Genomic DNA, 21,591 nt, shown 5'->3' on the forward strand with positions numbered 1-21,591 from the left:
ATCGTCCTCTATACCTGGCTGTGTGATTTCTTTAATATTTATTTCTGTCTCCAGTTTGTAGTCTGAACTAGATTGTTATAGGGAAGGCTCTGCTCCAGGACAGACAAAATGACAAAGTCAGCTGACCCGGGGGGAGCCAATGGGGAGGCGGGTGTCAAAAAGGGAAAAAATTGCTTTTGCTTCTGTTGATTCCCTAGTTGAAACTAAGTGGGCATGGAAAGTAAGTCCTGCACCCCCAAAACCCCCCCAGCACCCCCGGGCTGCCGGGGGATGGGGGGGATGCGGCGGGGAGGGGAGCGCTCCCGGAGCCTGGGCTGGGGGTCCTGCCTGGGGAGGCAGCTGGGCTGGAAGGGGGGGGTGGCACAAATTTCTTAAGCCAGGCTTAACTTTTCCTTCGCCCCCCCCCCCCCCCCCCCCCCACCCCCCCTTTTCTGCTCGTGGACACTGGGGTTTGGAAGCACCGTCTGTGTGTCTGTGCATGATGTTGCTTGTGTTGTGTTGTGTTATTTTAAGAAATGTTTGCTTAATATCTTGCAATAAAATAGCTCAGAATCCACAGTAATAAATCTCAGATGTCCACAGAATATTAAGCCATAAATTACCCTCTTTTTTTTTTTTTTTTTTTCTTTTTTACCCCCCCCCCCCTTCTTGTTCTCATGTAGCATTGGTCAATATTATGGAATCAAATGGTTGTGTTCCTGATGAGAAAATATTACATACAGAGAGGGGGGAAAACATGGCGACTTCTGAATTGATAACGTGTTTCAGAGCCTTCCCAAAGTCTGTCTTGGGGAGGAAAAAAAAAAAAAAAAAGACATCCAGAAAAGCAGCACCCAACATTGCAAACTCACGTTAGCCTGGAAGTTAGATTTCTCCTCTAGTTTGACATTTCTCCCCTCCAAGGTTTCCCTGCTAATTTTCAATGCTAGAGGATATTTACATTTTCAACAACAACAACTACAGCAAAAAAAAAAAAAAAGAAAACAGAAAAAAAGGATTTCTATTCGTAATGGAGAGCGATGGGGAGCCTGGGCTGGGGACGCAACCTCGTGTTTGTGTCTGCAGCAATTTATAGTTGCAGATATTTACAACTGATTGGGAAACTTCTACTGCAAATATTTAGTTAGATGAAAGGGGGGATTATATTCTCTCTTCTCTGGGTAGATGGCACCTAGAACTAATTGAAATGAAGACAGCTAATCTAATTTTCATTTCAATCTAGAGCCATAAATTGCCCCTTAAATGTAAAACATACCTGCTGATCTGTAAATATTGTGAGGTATCTTTATCATTCTGGTGGCTTGCTATTTAAAAATTCAATTATGGCAGGGAAACCCTGGCCTCCTCTGTGGGTTTGTTGGTTTGTTGTTTTTTTTTTTAAACCTCCATCGTGTCCACGTTTTTATTTTAAATGTGAGGGTGCGGGGGGCTGGGGAGAGGAAGGTTTGTGGGTGCACACTCAAATTCAAAACTGAGAGTATTTGTTTGTCTTGCCCTCAGTCCACAGACTTCATTCCTTCTTTAGCGATGTATCCCTAAAAGATTTTTAGCTGACAAAGAAGGGGTGGGGGGGGGGTGTATATTTTTTCCCCAGCTATAACAGGAACCCGGATGCCAACGGATTTTATGCTCTTTTTCCTCTGTGTAACAAAGCAAAGTAATCAATGGTAGCAATAAAACCATAAACGAGACTACAACTGAAAAAAAAAAGCTCGTGTATTCATCTTCTATAACGTTAAGGCTTCCCCTGAGTGTCACTAGGGGAAAAAATAAAGTTTCTAACCAAAAAGGAGATCGCTGGCAGCGTGCACCATCTCCTTTAGCATAGGTGCCCTGCACACCCAGCTCCCACCTAAGGCTGCCCAACTTGGAGCCAGCCTGGTGCAGATATAAGACTCATCTACACAGGGGAGCTTTACAGGCGTTTTCCCCCCAAAAAGCCAACTTCAGTTTGTTTTCGTTTCCCTTTTCTCCCTTTCCCCTTTCCCCAGCCCCTGCCCGGGGATTTCTGGAATGAGAGAAAGAGGCGAAAATAAAGAAACTAGGAAAGAAATGCGATTACTGGGGGTAGTGTTATGATTTTATTCTCATTTTTTCCACCTTCTGCTGAGCTGTTAACCCCCCCCAGCCAGAGGCACTCTCAGCTGGACAGATTTGGAGAGCCAGGGATGTGTTGCAAATATTCTTAGCCATGGGCACAGCTTCCTTGAACCCAAGCCCTCGCAGGGCAGGGTTACTTTGGAAACCACCACTGCCCAGGCAAGCTGCTTCCAGATATTAAATGGTTGCGAAGGTCCCACCAAAGGGACCGGGGGGAGAGATGGAGGAAGGAGGGCTTTGCAGTTCTTGGCGTCTCGTCCTACCTTAGGTATTGCTTACAGCCCGGTGTAATTTGGCGAGTAAATTAAAAGTAGCTATGGCTGGATGGGTTGGACCTTCGCTGGGGCAGATGGACGTGGGGAGCTGCACCTATGGAAGGGCATTTATACCCACGCCAGCCTGGCCAAAGTTTGGAGGACTTTCTGGAAGGACTCCTTCTGGGGGGTTAATTTTTCTTTTTAATTATTCTTTTTTTTTTTTTTTTTGCTCCCCCCTTCTTTTTTTTTTTTTTTTTTTTTTTTTTGTATAGGTGCTCGGGGGCTGTTGTAGCGGAGACCTGTGTGATAACCGTGTGACTAGGAGTCGAGAAAGTTAAGTGTTTTATTACTTCTCTAAACAGAGGGCAAGTCTTAAAAGTCTGGTCGATTTATAGTGAAGAGAAACCAGCTGCCGTAAAAGAAACTTAAAATAGAATCCTCTCCCCACGTTAAAAATCAGGTTTTAGGGGAGAAAAGGGAGAGAAAGAGGAGGGGGTAAAAAAAAAAAACCAGAGCACAACCACCCCAAAAGCTCCTGCAAATACAAATGAGGCATCATTAAAGTATGTTTTACTCATTGCAATTCCTCAGCCTCACGGTTTGAATGCACTGGATATTTTTTTTTTTCCCCCCCATTGATATTTTCTAGCAGTTTGGGGATTTCTCGAAAGTATTTCATCAAGATATGTCACTACCAAAAAGGTATTTATTTTTTCCCCCATGAAAACATGTAGAGGGAATATGTGGGGCGCTTTCTGGTTAAATTGGTCTGCAAACAATTATGTAAACTCATCAGCAGAAGCAAGAACAGATGTTTTATTAAAAGTGCTACACAGCAGTAGAAATATGTACAAGTCTTCGAGTAGCTCTTTAATAGGAGTTGCTCTTTGTTCCCAGAAAAGAAAAGCACCCATAGAAATCTGAAATAACATTCACCACTCATAAGACATATTCCTTCCCCCCCCCTTTTTTTTCTCTCTCCCCCCCACTGATGCTCATACAGAGAGGGGGGGGGACACACACAAAAATAGAAAGAAAAAAAAAAAATGTCGGGAGATTTCCTCCCCCCTCCCAGCTATAATTAGCGAATTGATGAACTGATTTAGGGGAGGGGAAAAAAAAAAAAAAGGCTTTAAAAAAAAAAAAACCACGCAATCCCAACACATGTGGTTTCTATCCCTCAGTAATTACTGAAAGGAAACAAATCCAAATCGGTGTCCCCCCCCCTGTCCCCCCCCAGCCTGCAGATACCGCTACTGGCAGCGAGCTGCTGCCCAGCCCTGGGCTGGGGGGGGGTTTGCTCTTTTCTTTCCAGCCACGTTGCCCACTTAGGGCTGAGCCCGGCGTGGGGCAAGACACGGGGCTCCCCCCCCCTCCCCACGCGTGTCGTGGTCGGGGGTTGGGAGGTGCCCGCCCGCTCGGGGCAGGGAGCCACTGTGTGCCCCCCCCCCCCGCTTAAAAATGACAATTATTCAAGCAGGCTGAGGGGGTTTTTCTGTAAACTGCTGCCAAAATGTCTCTTTTTGGGATGCACTAAGGGGGGGGCACCCTTAGTCTCACCCCCCCCCCCCAAATACCCACACCTATGCGTGTGTAAGGCCCACGCACACCCACGCACCCCACTGACATCTGCGCGCCCGCGTCTGATTAAATACTCGAAGCTCTTAGAGGTAAATACAAGTGATGCCATTAAAAGCCTTTTTATTTAAACCGATTTCACCTTGTCTCTGGGATCTCTGCTCACCCCCTCCCCTTCCCCCCCCCCTTTTTTTTTTAACTTGACATTTATGGCACACGTGAGTCCTAATTATTTATTTGGATCTTTCGCTGGGAATTTATTCCTCCTCTTTACAACAGGGTTTTCCTAGTCAAATATTGCTTTTGCTGTAAATAACGCTTAAAAAAAAAAAAAAAAAAGAAGGATGACAACACCCCCCCCCCAAAAAAAAAAAAGGGGGGCAACAGGGTAAGATCAACAAACTCTGGGAGGTTTATTTGGGGGTTTATTTACCTCTCCCCCCGCCTGAAATGGCTCGCATTGTTTTGGAGCCGTCTCTATTCTCTGTAATTACAACCTCGGAGTCCGAATCTGGGCAGCTCTTAATTAAAAAAAAAAAAAAAAAAAAAAAAAAAAAGGAGATGAAATCTCTCCTTCCCTTCAACACTTCCATTCAGAGCTTCAGAGACTGTTTAAAGTTTTATTCCGGCGCTGCAGACACCGCGTTTGGAAGAGGCTGGCCTATTTGGGAGCTTGATTTGCTAATTAAAAGGCATTTTCTGCACCAAGATGCACAAAGCCATAATTAGCGAAAACACCCATTTTCCCCCCATAGCTTTCCAAGAAGAGAGGCTGCAAAAACTCCCCCAACCAGCGCCGTTTCTGCTATTTTTTTTAAACGCAAACCTCCGCAAACCCCTTTTTTTTTCGCCCTAGGTGGATAAAGAGTATTTACCACCCCGTGCATCGCCCCGAGAGTTGCCCAGACGAGTCATTTCTTTCCTTTTTCCTATTGATTTTTTTTTTTTTTGCAGCGTGGTGGAGGGAAATGGCCTTAAACGTGTTCTTGTTGCCTTTATTTTATTCTCAGAGTTGCTTTAGGAAAGTGCACCAAAAGTTCAGGGCGACTCCCTTCAAGTTGCAACGCTCAGCGCGAAAAAAAATAAGATATATAATAATAATAATAATAATAAGGGGGGGGGGGAAGGTTTTTCTCGCTTGCAAAACCTCTCAGTCGCTGCACACGTTTCCAGGGGTAAAAAAAAAAAAAAAAAAGAAAAAAAAAAAGAGAATTCTGGCAATTGTCAAAACACATGTCTGCTAACCAGGAAACCGGGAGGTGTGTGGGGAGGAGAAATTAATCTGTTCCTACTTCTGAAATTTATCCCTCTTCTTTCTGCCGAGGCTTGAAAGCGCTTTGTGACACTTTCAAGCGTTTATTTAATTCCCCCCCCCCCCCGGCGTTGATATCGCGACGGGAGGAGGCTTTTAATTCTCAAATATTCTTTTTAATAGGAGGGGTGTTGGGGGTGTGTGTGTGTGTGATTTATTTCATTATTTTTCTCCTTCCCAGATTTATTGGCGAATCTCGGCCCAACAAAAGAAGGCAGCACCGAAATCTCCCCGCGGAAACGGGACTTCGCTGGGTCTGAAATTACCAAGTAACCACGTTGCAAAAAGTTAACAGCAGCGAAAAAAACGGGGGGAGAACCCCCCCTCCCCTGCACCACCGCCTCAATGACATTTAATTTGCCGATTAAACGCACTTCTGAATAAATCGCATCAGCGCTAGGAAAGGGGAACCCCCCCAAAAAAAAAGCGAGGGGAAAAAAAAAGATCCCTAATATTTTAGGGGATGTAAAATCGCGGAGTGGTGCTTTGTTTATAGGGAGGTGTCTGGCGGCTGCGAAAACATTCCTGGGCTAAAAGTGGGGAGAAATGGGGTTTTTTAATTCAACCGGATCCAGGAAAACCCCTTTTTGGCCCCAAAAGCGGCGTAAAACCCGCTCGGGTCGCAGGTAGCAACTTTCCCGGGGGAAAAAAATAAAAATAAAATCTGCCTCCCAGCTGTTAATTAATATATTTTTTTTTTAATTTGGGTCTCTTCTCATGACGGAGTGGAAATATCCCCTCCAATCCCTAAAATTAAAAGAGGTGAACAAATGACAGTGGCGCTCATGACGTCACGGTCGTCACGGCCAAGCCTTGATGGCGTCAAATTGTAACAGGCGACATTTTGCTGCCCAGGCGTGTATCTAGATGTGTATCTATATGTACATGTATGTGGAGGTGCAATTACTTCTGCGGGGTGTACAGATTAAAAATAAAAAGGAGTGGGATGTTATTACGTTCCGCAAGGCTAACTCCGGAGTGAAAAATTGTTGTCATTAACTATAGGCAGTTTTATCCTTTATTCTTTGCAGATATGACGGCAGAAATTTAATCATAGGTGGCGCGGAAAAAAAAAATAATTCAGGAAACAATAATAGTTGCCTTAATGATGTTTTTTTTTTAAAGGCGATCACTTAGGCAGAATTAAACTATATATTTGGAGACAACCTCTTGAGCACTTTGTTGAATTTATACATTTACATCGTCTTTAATCGAGCAACAATTTAATATTTCAGGATTTGCTTAAATACACTCATATTTTCAGGGGGAAAATACCGTTCCCGAGTTGACATGCCTTATCTATTTTTATGAGTTCACGTACATTGGGATGATTTAAACTCCGGTAACACGGAACGAAAGGAATAATAATAATAATAATAATAAAAAAACCCCAACCCCAAAACCGCCTCGAATGAGCAGAAAGTGCAAGTGAGGAGTTTCAAATGGCTTCGGGAAACTTGGGGAAGTTTATGGTCGGGGAGGGGGCTGGGGGGGGACACACGCCTCAATGTTAAAGGTGCTAAAACTTCTTTGCAAAGTGATTTTTGTTCTTTTTTTCCTTTTTTTTTTTATGGCAGGAGAAGCTCTTGCAGGGCTTTGCACCCTCTGCCAACCGAGCAGGGGGGGGTTTCCTCTCCCCTCCCCAGCCCCTGTCTCCCACCCCCCCGTACACCCCCCCCACCCCAATTACACACACAGGCAGAGGGGGGGGAAGAAAGAAAGAAAAAAAAAAAGGCACCAAATTGCAAAAAATTGCGAGTTTCTGTCACTTGGTGGCAGTATACAAAACAAGTAAACAAAAACGGGCAGAAATTTAAACGCTCGGGGGGGGGGGGAAGGGGACAGGGGGGGCCCCACCTGTGGGACAGACCCCGTCCCCCGCACCCCTCGGCCCCTCTCTGGCGGGTGATTTTAGTTTTTTTTTTTGTTGTTGGTTTTTAGTGGTTTTTAAATCTTTTTTTTTTTTTTTTGCGCCTTGCTCCCAGTCTCTCTCCCCCCCCCCTCCCCTTTTTTTTTATTTTTCCCCTCTCCGCCCCCCATTGAAACGCGGGGTCTTTAGTCTGGGGACAAAGACTTTTACAGCAAGGTGTGTCCCCATGCGACAAAGGCGACCCGAGCAGCCTGTCCCCTGCAGACTGCGTCCAGACACCCGCAATTTCGGGGATTTCTGCCTTTTATTGTGTTTGTGTCTGGGGACGAAAGGGGGTGGGGGGGAGACGGGGCCGCTTTTCGCCTTCCTCCTCCCCAGCATCTTCCTCCCCCTCCGAGGCTGGAGGTCAGGCCGCCCCCCCCCCTAAAAAATCGTCCTCTTCAAATTTTGGGGTGCTTCTGCCCCCATTTCCTCACTTTTCCTCCCAAATCCTGAGCCCAGACTTCATCTCCCCGCCGCCACCCCAAACCCGATGGGGAAAGGCCCTATTTTTAAAATGTATTTATTTTCTTTTTTTTAGCCCTGACCTCAAACATTAACACGGAAAATTGCTTTTTTTTTTTAATTTCCTCCCCTTTTTCTCCATTTTTTCCCGGAGAGGGCGAGCTGCAGGGTTTAAATCCCCGCCAACAACAGTAACAAGATCTCCAACTGTCTCCTCCAAAAATAAAATCCTTGATCCCCCAATGTTACGCATCGTCTCTTCCCAAAGTGTATTTCCCCCTCTATGACTAATTTTTTTATCTCCCCTCGCCTTTTCTTCCCCTCCCTGTGCCGAGCTCCGCAAATTTATCTCTCGACAAATAAAATAAAAATAAAAAGAAAAAAAAGAAAAAACTAAACCCCTTTGCTGCACAAAGCTCCGGGTAGAAATACAGCTCCCCCCCCTCCAAAATCACATTTATTGGGGAAATAACCACAAAATACGGACCCGTATCGCAAATCGAGCTGAGCATCACCCCCTTCACCGCTCGCACCTAACGCCGGCGGCGGTTTCCTATGTGTATATATTTCATATATTCTACATATCGTATATATTATCGTATATTATTTCTGGTGGGTTTGGTTAATTCGTTCCCCAAACCCAAATTCCTTCACATGACGAGTGGGGCAATCGCTTCTTTCTAATAATTTCTTTTGTAGTTACAGGCTTGGTTTGTTGTTTTTTTTTTTTTTTTTTCTAGGCTCTTCCAACACGGCGGGATTTGGCATAAATAAAACACCCACGCGTTCGTGCTCTGTATTTATAGATATTTGCTCAGAAGCCGCGATAAACGCCCACGCGTGGGGCAGGTCGCGTCAAACGGGGCGATGGGGGGACGCGAACGCGCTCCAAGAAAAGGGCAATTCCTCTATTTACGTCCTTCAGCCGCGAATAGGCTCGTACTCGGAATAAACCACCCCTATAAATAAATTAGGAAGCATTTGGGACAGCAGAATTCCCATTTAAAAAATTCTCGAGGATCCTGATTCCTTTTTTTTTTTTTTCCCCTCCACCGACTACATCTGTCGAAGAAAATTATATTATTTCCTGAAAGGCAATAATAACACGTGGCAATTTTCCTATAATCCCTGATGTTACAGACACAAGCAGCGATTTATTTCCTCTGGTTTAGACCGGGATTAAAAAAAAAAAACAACACAACACCCAACAAAAAACAACAAACCACATCTCGACGAATATAAATCACTCCGTTATTCCAGCTCTACATCCTAAAAATGTTTCTCAGCCTTGCGACTGTCTGAAGGATGACAATACGTCAAGGGGAAGGAGAAAATCAATATATTTTAAAGTTGTTTGGGGTTTTCCAGGCCTGGCAGAAGGAGGTTTAATGCGGGGCGGCGGCGGGAGCATCCCAGCCCTGATGGGAGCCAGCCCGGGGGGGGGGGGGGGGGGGAGCAGACGGATTTCAGGCTGAAAACAATCAAAGATGCCATTTCTGTAATCATGTGGTTCCAATAAACACTCATTGTTTGCTCATAAAATGTCTTTACGACCAGCCGCGGTCCGGGCAGAGCCTCCACACAACGGGATTTTCCCAGCGAACAAAACGAAGGCAAAAACCCCCTCTCTCTTCCCCTCTTTTTCCACCCCCCCCGTCCCCGAAGCTTCTATTTATTTCATGCTTAGAAAATAAAAATAATAAAGGGGGGAAAGTGTTGTCTCGAAGGCAACGAGCTGCAGAACCCGGGATAAAAAATCCCTTTGGAAGGGGAAGGGGAAGGCAGCGCCGGGTTTTGTTCGGCCGATAATTCCCCAAGGCAGGCGCAGGATTTCCCAGATTTCTCAAAAGAAAAGGGAAGCCAACTTTGGAAACTTGGCTTTTTGTTGTTGTTGTTTACCCCCCCATATCTTTTTTTTTTTTTTTCTAATTAAATTTAACACACACACCACCACCCCCCCCCCGAAACCACCCCGGAGCTTCACCAACCGCTTTCGCTAATTAACCTCTGCCAGCGCGCGCTGGAAATTAAAATAAGAGGAGGCCATTTTTAGTTAAAAACCACCAGAAAACAACAACAACGAGCAAAAAAAAAAAAAAAAAGCAGCGAGGCAGAAAGTGAGGACCCCCCGCCTCCAGCTCCCCCTTTCCTCCCCAATCCCCGCAGACAGCCCCGCTGGCCACACACTGGGGAACCCCCAAAATCGCTTATAATAAGCCAGAAAATTGCCATCGTCTCTGCCACCCCTCCCCCACAGGGTTTATTTAATGTCCGCCCCTATATATGTATACATCCAGCCCTATACGTGCACGGGCTGGCATCACCAGCAGCAAATCTCTGCTCACACACGCGCTCATTGTTATTATTATTATTAAATTTTTTTAAAAACACGGAGGATTGATCGAGAAAGGAAAAGAAATGCAACGTCGAGAGGAAATGAAGGCACTGCATTATATATATATATATATATATCTCTTTACACGGCACCGGTATATACAGGGAGATAGATAAGATTAGATGATGGATGGGGAGGTGGGGAGGTAGGTGGATGGGTAGGTAGATGGGGAGGTTAGCAGGGGAAGGGTCACGCTTTAAATCTCACCCGTTAAACCTGAATTAAAGTTGCTGGAGGAAAGGAAAAAGAACAAAAAAAAAAGAAAAAATAAAGCTAAGGGAAAGGGGAGGGACTTGCATGCAAATAAAATATAAAAGCCAACACCGCGTTAACCACTTCGCGGGAAAACGAAAGTTGTTATTATTTTTTACGACACGGAGCTTGTTTCACTGGCTCCTTTGCAAGGGGGGGAAATTCCATAAAACTCCGTAAAACTCCCATCAAATTCCACAGAACTCCATCAAATTCCATAAAACTCCATCAAACTCCATATAAATGCCATAAAATTCACCGAAAGCCCCTTTTCCCGGAGAACTTTACACCCGCCCGGTTGCAAAAAAGCGAATTAAAGGAGAAGCCCTTGGGATGCAAAGAGTTGATTGTTAATCACCTCGCGCTTAATATTAATTATTGCCGCGGGAGCGGACCGCGCAGCCCCGCGGAAGAGGCGCAGGCCGCGGCCCGGGGGTGGGGGTGGGAAGGGGGTGGGATGGGGGGGTGGGGGGGGTGGGCGTGCTAGGCCGGGCCTTGCGCACACAATTAAGAGCGCAGCTCATTAAATATGGCACGAGCAGCAGCCTTGGACGCCCCACCCGGGCTGCGCCGGGCCGGCCCCTCCGCGCATGCGCTTCCCCCCCTTATTTATTTTTTTTATAATTTTTTTTTTATTTTTTTGGGGGAAGAAAAAGTTAGGAGGATTCATTTTTGCATCTTCACAGATTTTTTTTTTTCTTTTCCCTTCCTCCCCTCTCCATCCAACACCCCCCAACCCCCTCCCCACCCCCGGCGCCCCCGACCTCCCCGCACCCCGAATATGACATCAGCAACAGCAAATCCTTTTTTTTTTTTTTTTTCCCCTTCCCCCCCTCCCGCGAATTAACCGCATTTCTGCCGCCCCGCAGCAGCTTTCCCTCATATCCAAGCTACACCCCTCGCTCGCACAACGATGCATCATTATCCTTAACACCCGGGCTATGGATCATTAGTTACACATTTTAACCAATAAGGGAACACTTACCAGAGGCTCCTGTCTCCCCCTCTCCCTCTCTCTCACTCTCTCTCTCTTTTTTCTCTGTCTCTCCCTCTTTCTGATCCACTGACGCTGCAGCTCAGCTCCACAGAAACATTAAAAAAAAAAAAAAAAAAGAAGAAGAAGAAAAAAAAAAAAAAGGGGGGGAAGACAAAAAAAAAAAAAAGATGGCAACAAAAGCAAAACAGTTCTTCTCTGGTTGGGCAAGGGATGGGGGAAGCTGAAGGAGGAATCTGTCTCTCTCTGGGGTTGTTGGGTTTTTTTCTTTTTTTTTTTTTTTGGGCTTAAAAAAAGGAAAAAAAAAAAAAAAAAGGTATTTACAACTGCTTGTGCCCCCTCATCATCGCATCCTGCAAAGGAAATGCATTGCGTTTTGCCCCTAGGGGTGGGGAAGAGGAGGCGGCAACCAGACGCAGCAGTAAACTCATTAATGCCAAAATGCCCAAAGCAACCAAGAATTCCAACCCCAAGGAGACGGGGAGGGGGGGGACGGGGGGGGTAAAAAAAAAAAAAAAATCTCGATTTTTTTTTTTTCAGCCAAAAAAAAAAAAAATCATCCTCCTCCTCCTCCCGCTAATAATTAAGGGGGGGAAAAAAAATACCATCCTACCCCTGGCACTGCTTGGACTGTTAAAGGAAAGACTACTGCGAAAGAGTCATAAGAGAAACCACAATAAAAAGTTCACGTTCATGGATGGAGTCCACATGACTTCCTGTGGCCAATCCAACTTGTGATTCAGTCGTAAACTTTTATTGCTCAGCTGTAAATTTTCTGCAAACAACCAGGAATGCGTTGCATTTTTTTGTGACGAGTGCAAATGCTCGCGTCTGTCGCCATGTTTATACAATTCTGCTTTAATATTAGGGTGGTTTTTTTTTTTTAATTCCCCTACGCCCCCCCCCCCCCCCCTTTTCACTGTTCCCCCTTTTTTCTCTTTTAAGCGACGGCGGTAATAGGGAGGGTGGATTTTTTTTTTTTTTGGTCATTTTTTCTTTTTCTTTTAAAGATCGGTTCGGTTTAATTTGATGATTATTAGCTGCTCGGGTTAATTCTCAGCATTTTGCCTTTAGCGCTGAGCGTTATTAGTCCCCGCGTTGTTAATTAATTGGGGGGGGGGGTGGAAATCGGAAAACATGGAGGAAGAGAGGCAGTGGAGGTAAAAATGAAGCACACAGGGTTTGAAAAATAAATATTTGAAATGCCGAGGGCATGTTAATTTTTAAAACATTTAATTCACCACCAAGGGCAATATGCTGGAGGGAAAAATAGGGGAAAAATGACCATTTCGGAGCGCCCCGCGTTGCCCCGCCAGCCCCGCTCTGCTCAGGGTGTGTCCGCTGCAAATGGAACCTTCCCAGGGCAAAAAATGTCCCTCCCCACCTTTCCCCCCCAAAAAACCCCTCCCCACTGCCCCCCCGCCCCCGCTCCCTCCCTGCGCACCCCGCAAGGCCCCGGCTGCCGGGCCCAGCCCCGGGGGGGGCACCTGGAACTGCCCAAATTACACCCCAAACTTCAGCCAAAGGCGCGGTATTGACCCCGAAACTCTTCCATCCCCTTTACTAAATCCCCTAACCTCCCCCCCCCTTTCCGATTTGCTACACCCACGTTTTTTAAGCACTTAAATATATATATTTTTTTCCCTATGCTATTTTTCCTCCAGCGAGCCCCCCAGCCTTTTGTTTTACTACGCCAGGGTGTCGGGGATGCGATGCTGGAGAAAAGGCGGAATTATTATTTAATTTTTTTTTTTTTTTAGCCCTTTGATTTCTTTTTTTTTTTTTTTTTTTTTTTTTCCCCAAGCCGGGGGGGGTCCATGTAAAGGGCTGGGAAATATTGATTGGGAAGGGGAGCGACATTTTTCCGCCGTGTAGAGGCCTGCTTCGGAGGCACCAGGCGAACCACAACTGGTGTAAAATAGGCGACCGCAAAGCCCAGCCTGCTCAGATGGGCTCCTCCACGTTAAACCCTGCCAGGAGCCGCCTTTCTGCTCCTCTTTTCCTGATGGAAAGAGGGAAATAGATCTTTTTTTTCCCACCCACCCCCCCCCAACCCCAAAGTTCAGCTCCCAGGGCCGTGCGCTCCCCACAGCCAGAAAAATTAGGAAGATAAAATATTTTGCCGCAATTCTTCCTGCCCATTTCCTTCCGCACATTTCCAGGCACAGCACCATTATTATTTTTTTTTTTCCCCAGGTATTTCCGCGCCTTAATTTAATTTTAATTGAGGAAAATAAAAGAAGGGGGGGGGGTGGAGGGGAGGGGGGGGTCTCACTCCCTGCCTCTTGAATTTATTTATTTTTTCTCCCCCTGGCTGGATGCGTGTCTGTCTGCCCAAACAACACAAAGGTTGTAATACAACCGGATGGAAGGGAAATTACTTTATTCACTTTACAAACCACCAATAAATTTTATAACAGGTAGTTAAAAGTTACGAGGGGGGAAACTACGACCACAACAGCTTCCCGAGCACAATGGAGATCCCATCTTCCAGCGAGCAGACGAGATCATAAATTCCATAATGTGAAGAGGAAATTTTGATCCTGGCAGGCAGAAAGTAACCTGGGCGCACATTTGCTGAGGATTTGGGACGATCGTTTCCCTCCTTCCATCAGCCCCTCTCTATAAAACCGCCTCCCCTCTCCCAATAGCAGCGAGGGTATTTTTTTTTTTTTGGGGGGGGGGTGTAAAAGTGCGGTGAATTTGAGGTGGGGGTAAGTCTGGGAGGCCAAAATAGGATGAGCTAAAAAAAAAAATATATATAAACGGGGCAGAATTGCCTTTTTTTTTTTTTTTTCCCCCCAAAACCTAGCTCACAAAGTTTTCCCCCCCTCCGCCCCCGCGCATCTTCCTCCCCTCCCGCCTTCCTCCTCTCCATCCGCGCAAAAAAAAAAATTTAACGCCCGAGAAATTCGTTGTCTCTCAAATATAATCCGTGCCCATTTCGGGGTATAAAATCTAAACGAATTTTTTCGCCTAATGGCTGCATTATGGCACGGCGGCGGCTGTGATTAGAATAATAAATTAAGGGAAAATAAGCAATATGCTCAAACTCAGCTTTTCGAGGAATTATATTTTTCACAAATCACAAATGGAGATCCGAAGGAAATTTGATTGGCTAATAAAAAGCCTGGAATAGGACGATATTTCTTACTTCAGGCGGGTAGATGAGTCTAATTTCAGTAATACCGAAGCTATGATCATTTCTGAATAAGCCACTTTGTGGAGAGCGAATCTTCCTTCAAATTACTTTCCCCCATAAAATGGTCTCTTCTCTTTTTCTCCTGAAATGATGGAGTGATTACAGGAATAACTGGATGTCATCTGAAGATGCGACTCTCTCGTGTTGACTACAGAACATAAACATTTACCCCAAAACTAACTGCTGCGGCTGTAGTTTCAATAATTTAACTCCAGACCCTTTTGATAGATAAATGTCACGCTGTAGTATTCGTTCGGGTAAAACTACTTAGATTTGTGCATTTAAATATGATGGATAGAGTGCGGATGCAGCTTCTTTTTTGATTATTATTATTATTTTTAAACACTTTGGTAAGTTCTCCCTCGCCTTCCCCCCTCGTTGGGAGGATATTTTCTATGCAAAGCCTTTATCGCGAATTGTTTTTTCTTTTTTTCTAAAGTAAAAGAACCGAAAATATTTCCTTTTCACCGGTTTCTGCGGATTTTTTCACGGCTGGAATGAATGAGCGACACATCCACCCTATGATAGCAAACGAGGGGGGAGAAAATAAAAAAAAAAATCCCTTTTTGGATAAATATCCCCCAAGAAAAAACAGCTCCGTTCGAATAAACCACTCTCTTTTATGACTAATAAAACTGCTTACCTTCCCTGCCTGCCCTCGACATGGAAAAGTCTAGAATAAACCTTATTGGTGCTTTTTATGGATTTCTTGGGAGATTAACGCCGGTTAACGGGGACCTTACCGGCTCCGCAGCAGGGGGAAATCTGCCTGTATCGGTATTTGTGCAATTCGCGAGTGGGCACCCACGGGTGCTGCACACCCGCCTCGCACACGCAGCCGCTCAGCCCCATCCCCGGGCAGGATCCGACCCCGCTGATGCCATTTTGGGGGCATTTGTCCCCCCCCAGCCCCATTTCACCCCGGCATTGCAGGGGGGGGCGACCCGCCCTGCAAATATAGGGGGAAAAAGAGGCGAAGAAGTGGGTGTGGGTGCACCCACCCGAGTTTTTCTGCGCGCCGCACAACTTCGCTATTTCTCTTTTTTTTTTTGCTTTATTTTTGCTTTTTTTTCCCTCCCCCCCAGCCCTCCTGGGCAGAATCCAGCAATTTCAAGCCCTGAGGCATTTAAATCCTTTAAGCTTGGTGGGTTTTGGGTTAAGAATGTCTGAAGCCCACAGAGGAGCCTCCAGACATAGCTCAGCGCATCAGGCTGCGAGTGAGGAGCCTTGTGCTTCCTTATCTACAATATCTGGGTAAACATCCCGTCTATTTCTGCATCCCTGGGCTCTAGATGATGTAGTCCATTTATCAGCAGGGAGAGGGGGGGGACGACCAAAAAAAAAAAAAAATTTCTATATAGACCCGGTTTTACAGATCAATAGGCTTCGTTCAACGAAAGGAGGCTGGTGGTTAGAGAAATAATTAGAAAGTTCGTCTCTTATCCGAGAAGTAGGAGAGAGACCTGAAGGCGTCGTCGCCAGGTTTTGCTGTAAAGAAAATAAATGGGAATAAAAGGGAATAAAAGAGAATAAAAGAGAATAAAAGGGAATAAAAGGGAATAAAAGAGAATAAAAGAGAATAAAAGGGAATAAAACAGAATAAAACAGAATAAAACAGAAAAAGACTAATAATAATAATAATAATAATAATAATAATAATAATAGTAGTAGTAGTAGTAGTAGTAGTAGCAGCAGCAGTAGTAGTAGCAGTAGTAGTAAAATAAAGGGCTGTGTGAGGTTAGGGGTGGTGTCCATGGGAGGAAGGTATGAATTTGGGGGGGGGAGAGTCGAAGGGACTTTGCGCCTGAGGGAAAACAAATATCAATAAATAAACTGCTTTCTTGCCAACTTCCTTTTTTGGGGTCTTTCGCCCCCTTTTCCCCCGGGGAACCGTCTTGCCGGAGGGTGCCGAGCCCGGCCGGTGCCCAGACTGGCCCCGCGGGGCTGGGGGGGGGTCTTCGTGCACACCTCCCAGTCTCCCCAGTCTCCCCAGTCTCCCAACCTCTCGCCAACCATCGCTTGCCAGCACCGGCTCGCACCCGGGAACGGGGGAACCGGCGTCTCCCGCCTGATCGCCAGCCCAGCCCGAGGAAGAGGAGGATTTTTCTGGACCCCAGAGCCGGGCAGGACCCGGGTTTTGCACTTTCCAGACCTTTCCAGTGGCATTTCCCAGCTGGGAGAAGTAAAAATCCAAGCGCACACCCTCCATGCACTTCATTCCCCCCCTTCCCACCCCGCGAAGAAGCACAGAAAAGACTTAACAGTGCTGGAGTCATTGCAAGATTTTATTTTATTCTTATTTTTTTGGCGGACCTACAGCTTCAGTCAGACAATTAGCAGCCACATTGCCATTTTTAATGAGCATTTGCCATTGCAGCAGTGAAATGCCCGGCTCAGGCTCTGGCCAGGGAGGGGGAATCCCCCCCCCCCCTTCCCCAGCCACCTCCGCTGCTGGTGGTTGAGCCAAAATGTGCTGATTTCCTCCCAAATAAAGATGAGCCTCCGTTTCTGAAGCCTGCCAAAGATGATTTGAAGGATGAAATATTAGTCAGAGCCCACTCTGAGGGATGTGTCCGGGTGGGTGCTTTTAAGTGGAGACATAGCACTGTAGGCAACGCAGTCCTTTTAAAATCTTTTATTATTATTATTATTATAATTATTATTATTATTATTTACGTAATGTCTCACGTATACAATACAAATCCACGGTGTCCAGAAATGTGTTTTTTTTTTTCTTTTTCTTTTTCTTTTTCTGGCGGTAATTGCTACATTCAGAGTTTGAACACGCAGAACTATGCTTTTACATAAAACAAATGACGATTTTTTTTTTTTTGTTCGTTTCGAGCATGTTGCATTAACAGATAAGTCAAGACAAATAGATAACTATACATTCAGTGCAATTTAGTTCTACACTACTTTATAAGCACAATAAAATAATACAATACTGTGCGTTCTCAACTAGGCAGTTTCAGTTGTTGGGATTTTTTTTTTTATTTTTTTTTTCCAAGAAAATAAGCAGCAACAAACGACAATAAAACCGCATTACAAATACTTTCAAAGCATGACTCCTTCTATAGGTAGTGATAAAGTACAATACAAGGTTGGTTGGGTTTTTTTATTGTATTTTTATTATTATTTTATGCTACTTAGTAGCTTGCATCAGGGCAAAAACACAGCTCTCTCTCTCTCTCTCTCTTAAATAAATTCTGACCAAGTAAAATTTAGGATAGGTAAGCCCCTTGTTGATAATAGATTTGATAATTATTGCAGGTTTTCCCTTTAGGTAGTACATGAAGAATTTCGAGTGCTCACACAGGCAAAGGGTAAACAGCGCCTATAGAAATAAGGAAGGGGTTGGGTTGTGTATTTTGGCCTATCAAGGTATATACAAGCCTCAGTCCTATAGAAATGGGGAGGTATATAGGGGGGGGTGTTTGCGGGCGCTACCAGGTATGCTCACCCTCCAAGCTCCTCTTCTTATCTGGCAGGGGCTGCAGGAATGGCCCCTCCGAGGGAATTGATAAATGGCTGGTAGGAATGGAGATCTCCACAGATAGACAGACACTACACAAACAAGCTAAGGAAGCTGGAAGCACCCTCGCACTTCCCCTAGGCTCATTCGGGAGAGGCAAAACCGAGCTTAAAAAAAAAAAAAAAAAAAAAGGCAAAGTCAAAGCTGTTCAAATAAATACATATTCTGCACCCATCCGAGTGTGCAGCTTCGCAGGCGGGAGCGGAGGGAGCAGGGGACGAGCAGTGACATTTGCTTCCAGGCTTTGGGACTGCTGGGGCTTGGGGGTGGTTTTGCTTTGCTGGATCATTTAATTTCCCCCCCCCCTTGCAGTCAAGCCAACTATGTATTTATTGAACTAAAAACGCTGCTATTAAAAAAAAAAATGGGGGGGGGGAAAGTAGGGGAAGTTTCTATGACAATAAAAAAGGCTACAACTGTTTGACAGGTAGTTACTGCTGTGTGAGCCTCTCCATTCTATACTCTATAAAAGCAAATGACCGTCGTAAACATCTCGATTTATCATCTGCCATAAAACGAGACTTCAAGGGGCTGAGAACTCAGTCCTTGCTTTCTTCTTTTTCCTCCTCTTCTTTTTCCTCTTCTTCATTCCCTTCTTCTTCCGTTTTCTCCTCGTCCCTGGCCCCCGGCAGCTTATCTTTATTGTTTTCTTTTTTCCACTTCATCCTTCTGTTCTGGAACCAGATCTTCACTTGTCTCTCGGTCAGTCCCAGGGCGTGAGAGACCTCAATCCGCCGCTTCCGTGTCAAATACGGGTTGAAGAGGAACTCCTTTTCTAACTCCAGGGTCTGGTACCGGCTGTAAGTTTGTCTGCCACTGCGTCTTCCGGGAGCTGTAGGACACAAACATCAAATAACTTCTTAATTCTCCCCCCTTTGGAGGCTCTGCTCCCCCCCCCCAGCCCCCCTCGCCTCAATTTTCCTAGAGAAACTGCTGCCCCCCCCCAAAAAAAAGCCCTTTTCAATCCTTTGCGTATTAAAGGCACTAAGAGAAAGTCGCTGGGCGATTATTAATAACCATAGGGCTGCTATTGCTATTAATGCCGACGGGCAGCTGCCCTTCCCTGGCTCTTCCTGGGGAGTGCGCAGCCCTGGCTGCTTGGCTGGGTGCAGGGAGGTGTGTGTCAAGCTCATTCACAAAAGAGACCTTTCCAGTTTCCTAAAAGGTGATTCTGGATGGTGAGTCCTGGTGGGCAGCTCCATTTTATAAAAAATATCTATTTTCCTATGAAAGGTGCATTGTTCACCATAAAAACCTCTCCAGCCTTTCTCCTTCTCTCCATTCCTTTTTCTTTCTTCCTTTCTCTTTCCTTCCTTCCTTCTTTATTTCCTTCTCTTTCTTTCCTTCTTTCTTTTCTTTCTTTCTTTCCTTTCTTTCTTTCTTTCCTTTCTTTCTTTCTTTCTTTCCTTTCTTTCTTTCTTTCTTTCTTTCCTTTCTTTCTTTCTTTCTTTCTTTCTTTCTTTCTTTCTTTCTTTCTTTCTTTCTTTCTTTCTTTCTTCTTCTTTCTCTTTCTTTCTCTCTTTCTCGCTTTCTTTCTCTCTTTCTCTCTCTCTCTTTCTCTCTTCCCTTCTTTTCCTCAAAATGCCCAACTCTTGTTTCCTTTTCCAAATGTTGTTCCCCAAAATACAGACTCAGGGTCCTCCTATTTGCTAATATTTACGCCCTGAGAATTTGCATTTTCTATTAAATCCCCTCTCCCTCTCCTTTCGGTTAGGGCTGTGTGTCTGCAAAGCACACCCAGGCAGAGATGGATATTTGCCTGTGCAAACACAGAGATTGTATTTAAAACAACTCGAGGTGGACATTTGCAGCAAGAGCCAAAAAAGAAAGAGAGAGGACTGAGGTATGTGCAGCTGAGCCCCTGCACTTCCTTCTGCACGGTCCTTTCTTAACGAGGAAAACAATCTATTTGCGAAAAAGAAAATATGCTTCAGTTTGAAATGATTGCATCCTTGAGACTACCCCTGGGTCAAAGCTTAGATAAATAACGTGTTTTCCTCTGCGTCTCTCCCCCAGCCTCTGGGCCACATCCTCTCCACATCAGCCAGAACTCCTTTCTATTTCCATTTTTTTTTGTTGTTAGATTTTGGTGGGGGTAGGGGGGAAAACTTGGGGGGCTCTGATTGTCCTTAAAATTACCACTAACCTTCACATGTTTTGAATTAACAAGGCTTCTAGACAACCTTGGTCCTTAGGTGGGGGAAACTTGTACTTTGAAGTATTTCGGTTTCTGTGCAATTATCTGGACTTCACATGAGCAAAGTTCCATTCAGCCCAAATTATTTTGAATTTCCCACCCCCTTTTTTTTTTAACCCAGGACAGCAGACTGTTCTCCTCCACCCCACCCCATAGCTCTGAGCTAAGTTTCTTTTTCTGTTTAAACTTTTATCTCTAGGCTTTAAGAAACAGATGTAAAGTATTAGTAATACTTATACAAGTTCCCACCTTTCAGGCTTCGTCTCCCAGCGGTTATGAAAGGCTATATGACATTTTAAAGAGCAGTGTATTATCAACATGCAAATAACCTCGTGGGAGCTGTATCTTATTGCCTATCCTCAAGGCAAGCAATAAAAAACAAGTTTTACTTTATTGTGATTTAAGCCTTTTGCAGGGAATCACCTTGCTGGCTCTCTAGTAACTGCTGTCTTGTTTGCTTTCAAAGGTCTTCCTAAAAAGAAGAAACATTAGCACAAACCTGCTCATTTCTTTCATATTTTACATCTATGCCTCTTATATTTATATCTTTACGTATATATATATGTATGCATACGTGTGTATGTGCATGTTTAGAGAGCTATACATATGTTTGTGCTTGTATATGCATACATACATATATAGATAGACAGACAGACAGGCAGAGAGAGGAGAGAGAGAGAGAAAGAGAGAGAAAAATAAAGGAAAACATTTAAGGAGGAGGAAAAAAAGGTCCTAACCGTGAGGTCTCATCCATGGGAACATGAGACTGGGAGACGAATTTTGATTTAAATGCCCTTGTCCCTCGCTAGAGTTACTGTTGGAAGACGATTTACAGTCAGGATATTGTACAACAGTCGTCTCTTGCTGAGCACCATAAAGCGATTGCCTCGGTAGAGCTTCATATCCATAGAATTTAGAAGCGTCTCCGTGACACGCCAAGGCGCATGGGTTTTGCTGGTATCCAGAGTTGGAGATGCTGGAGGTTCCGTGGTGGAAAAACTCTTGGACGTGGTGTGAAGGGTGCTGGAAGGTGGGAGCAGTAGTGCCCGGACCATACACGAGAGCATGGCTCCTGCTAACACTTTGTGGAAATCTGCAGTCGTAGTAAGTTGGCTCCAGCGATTCACCGCCTTTGTACTTGGAAAAGAGAGGATTTACAAAGTAGGAACTCATGACCCTCGCATGCAAAAAAAAAAAAAAAAAAAAAAAAAAAAAGGAGAAAAAAAAAGGAAAAAAAAAAAAAGACGGCTTTAATTCTAGATTAGTGCGAGATTGTCCCTGGACTGTCTCAAGTCCTGCTTTTTAGTGGCTTTTTTTTTTTTTTAATGCGATCTCAAAGGCGTTTCATGGTGCCTCTGTGTGTCTGTACGGTTGGTTCTCGGTGCTCTTGACTTCTCT

At 44.9% G+C, this 21,591-nt stretch overlaps 1 protein-coding gene across 1 annotated transcript; it reads right to left on the reverse strand.

Annotated features, from left to right (window-relative positions):
• Positions 1 to 18,535: 18,535 nt before the first annotated feature.
• HOXC8 (homeobox C8) lies at positions 18,536 to 21,366 on the reverse strand. The gene is made up of 2 exons (XM_072847340.1): positions 20,931 to 21,366; positions 18,536 to 18,828 (listed from the first exon to the last, which is right to left on the reverse strand). The coding sequence occupies exons 1-2, from the start codon at positions 21,364 to 21,366 to the stop codon at positions 18,536 to 18,538; spliced, it is 729 nt and encodes a 242-aa protein (XP_072703441.1).
• Between the last annotated feature and the right edge of the window lie 225 nt (positions 21,367 to 21,591).

Source organism: Ciconia boyciana, chromosome 27 (genome assembly GCF_034638445.1).
Source record: "Ciconia boyciana chromosome 27, ASM3463844v1, whole genome shotgun sequence".
NCBI lineage: Eukaryota > Metazoa > Chordata > Aves > Ciconiiformes > Ciconiidae > Ciconia > Ciconia boyciana.

Bases quoted from the DNA above. Each gene is read 5' to 3' on its own strand.
- HOXC8 (XM_072847340.1), bottom strand. From the start codon at position 21,366: ATGAGTTCCTACTTTGTAAATCCTCTCTTTTCCAAGTACAAAGGCGGT. The intron at 18,829-20,930 runs GTTAGGACCTTT...TGTGTCCTACAG, and splicing joins CCCATGGATGAGACCTCACG to CTCCCGGAAGACGCAGTGGC.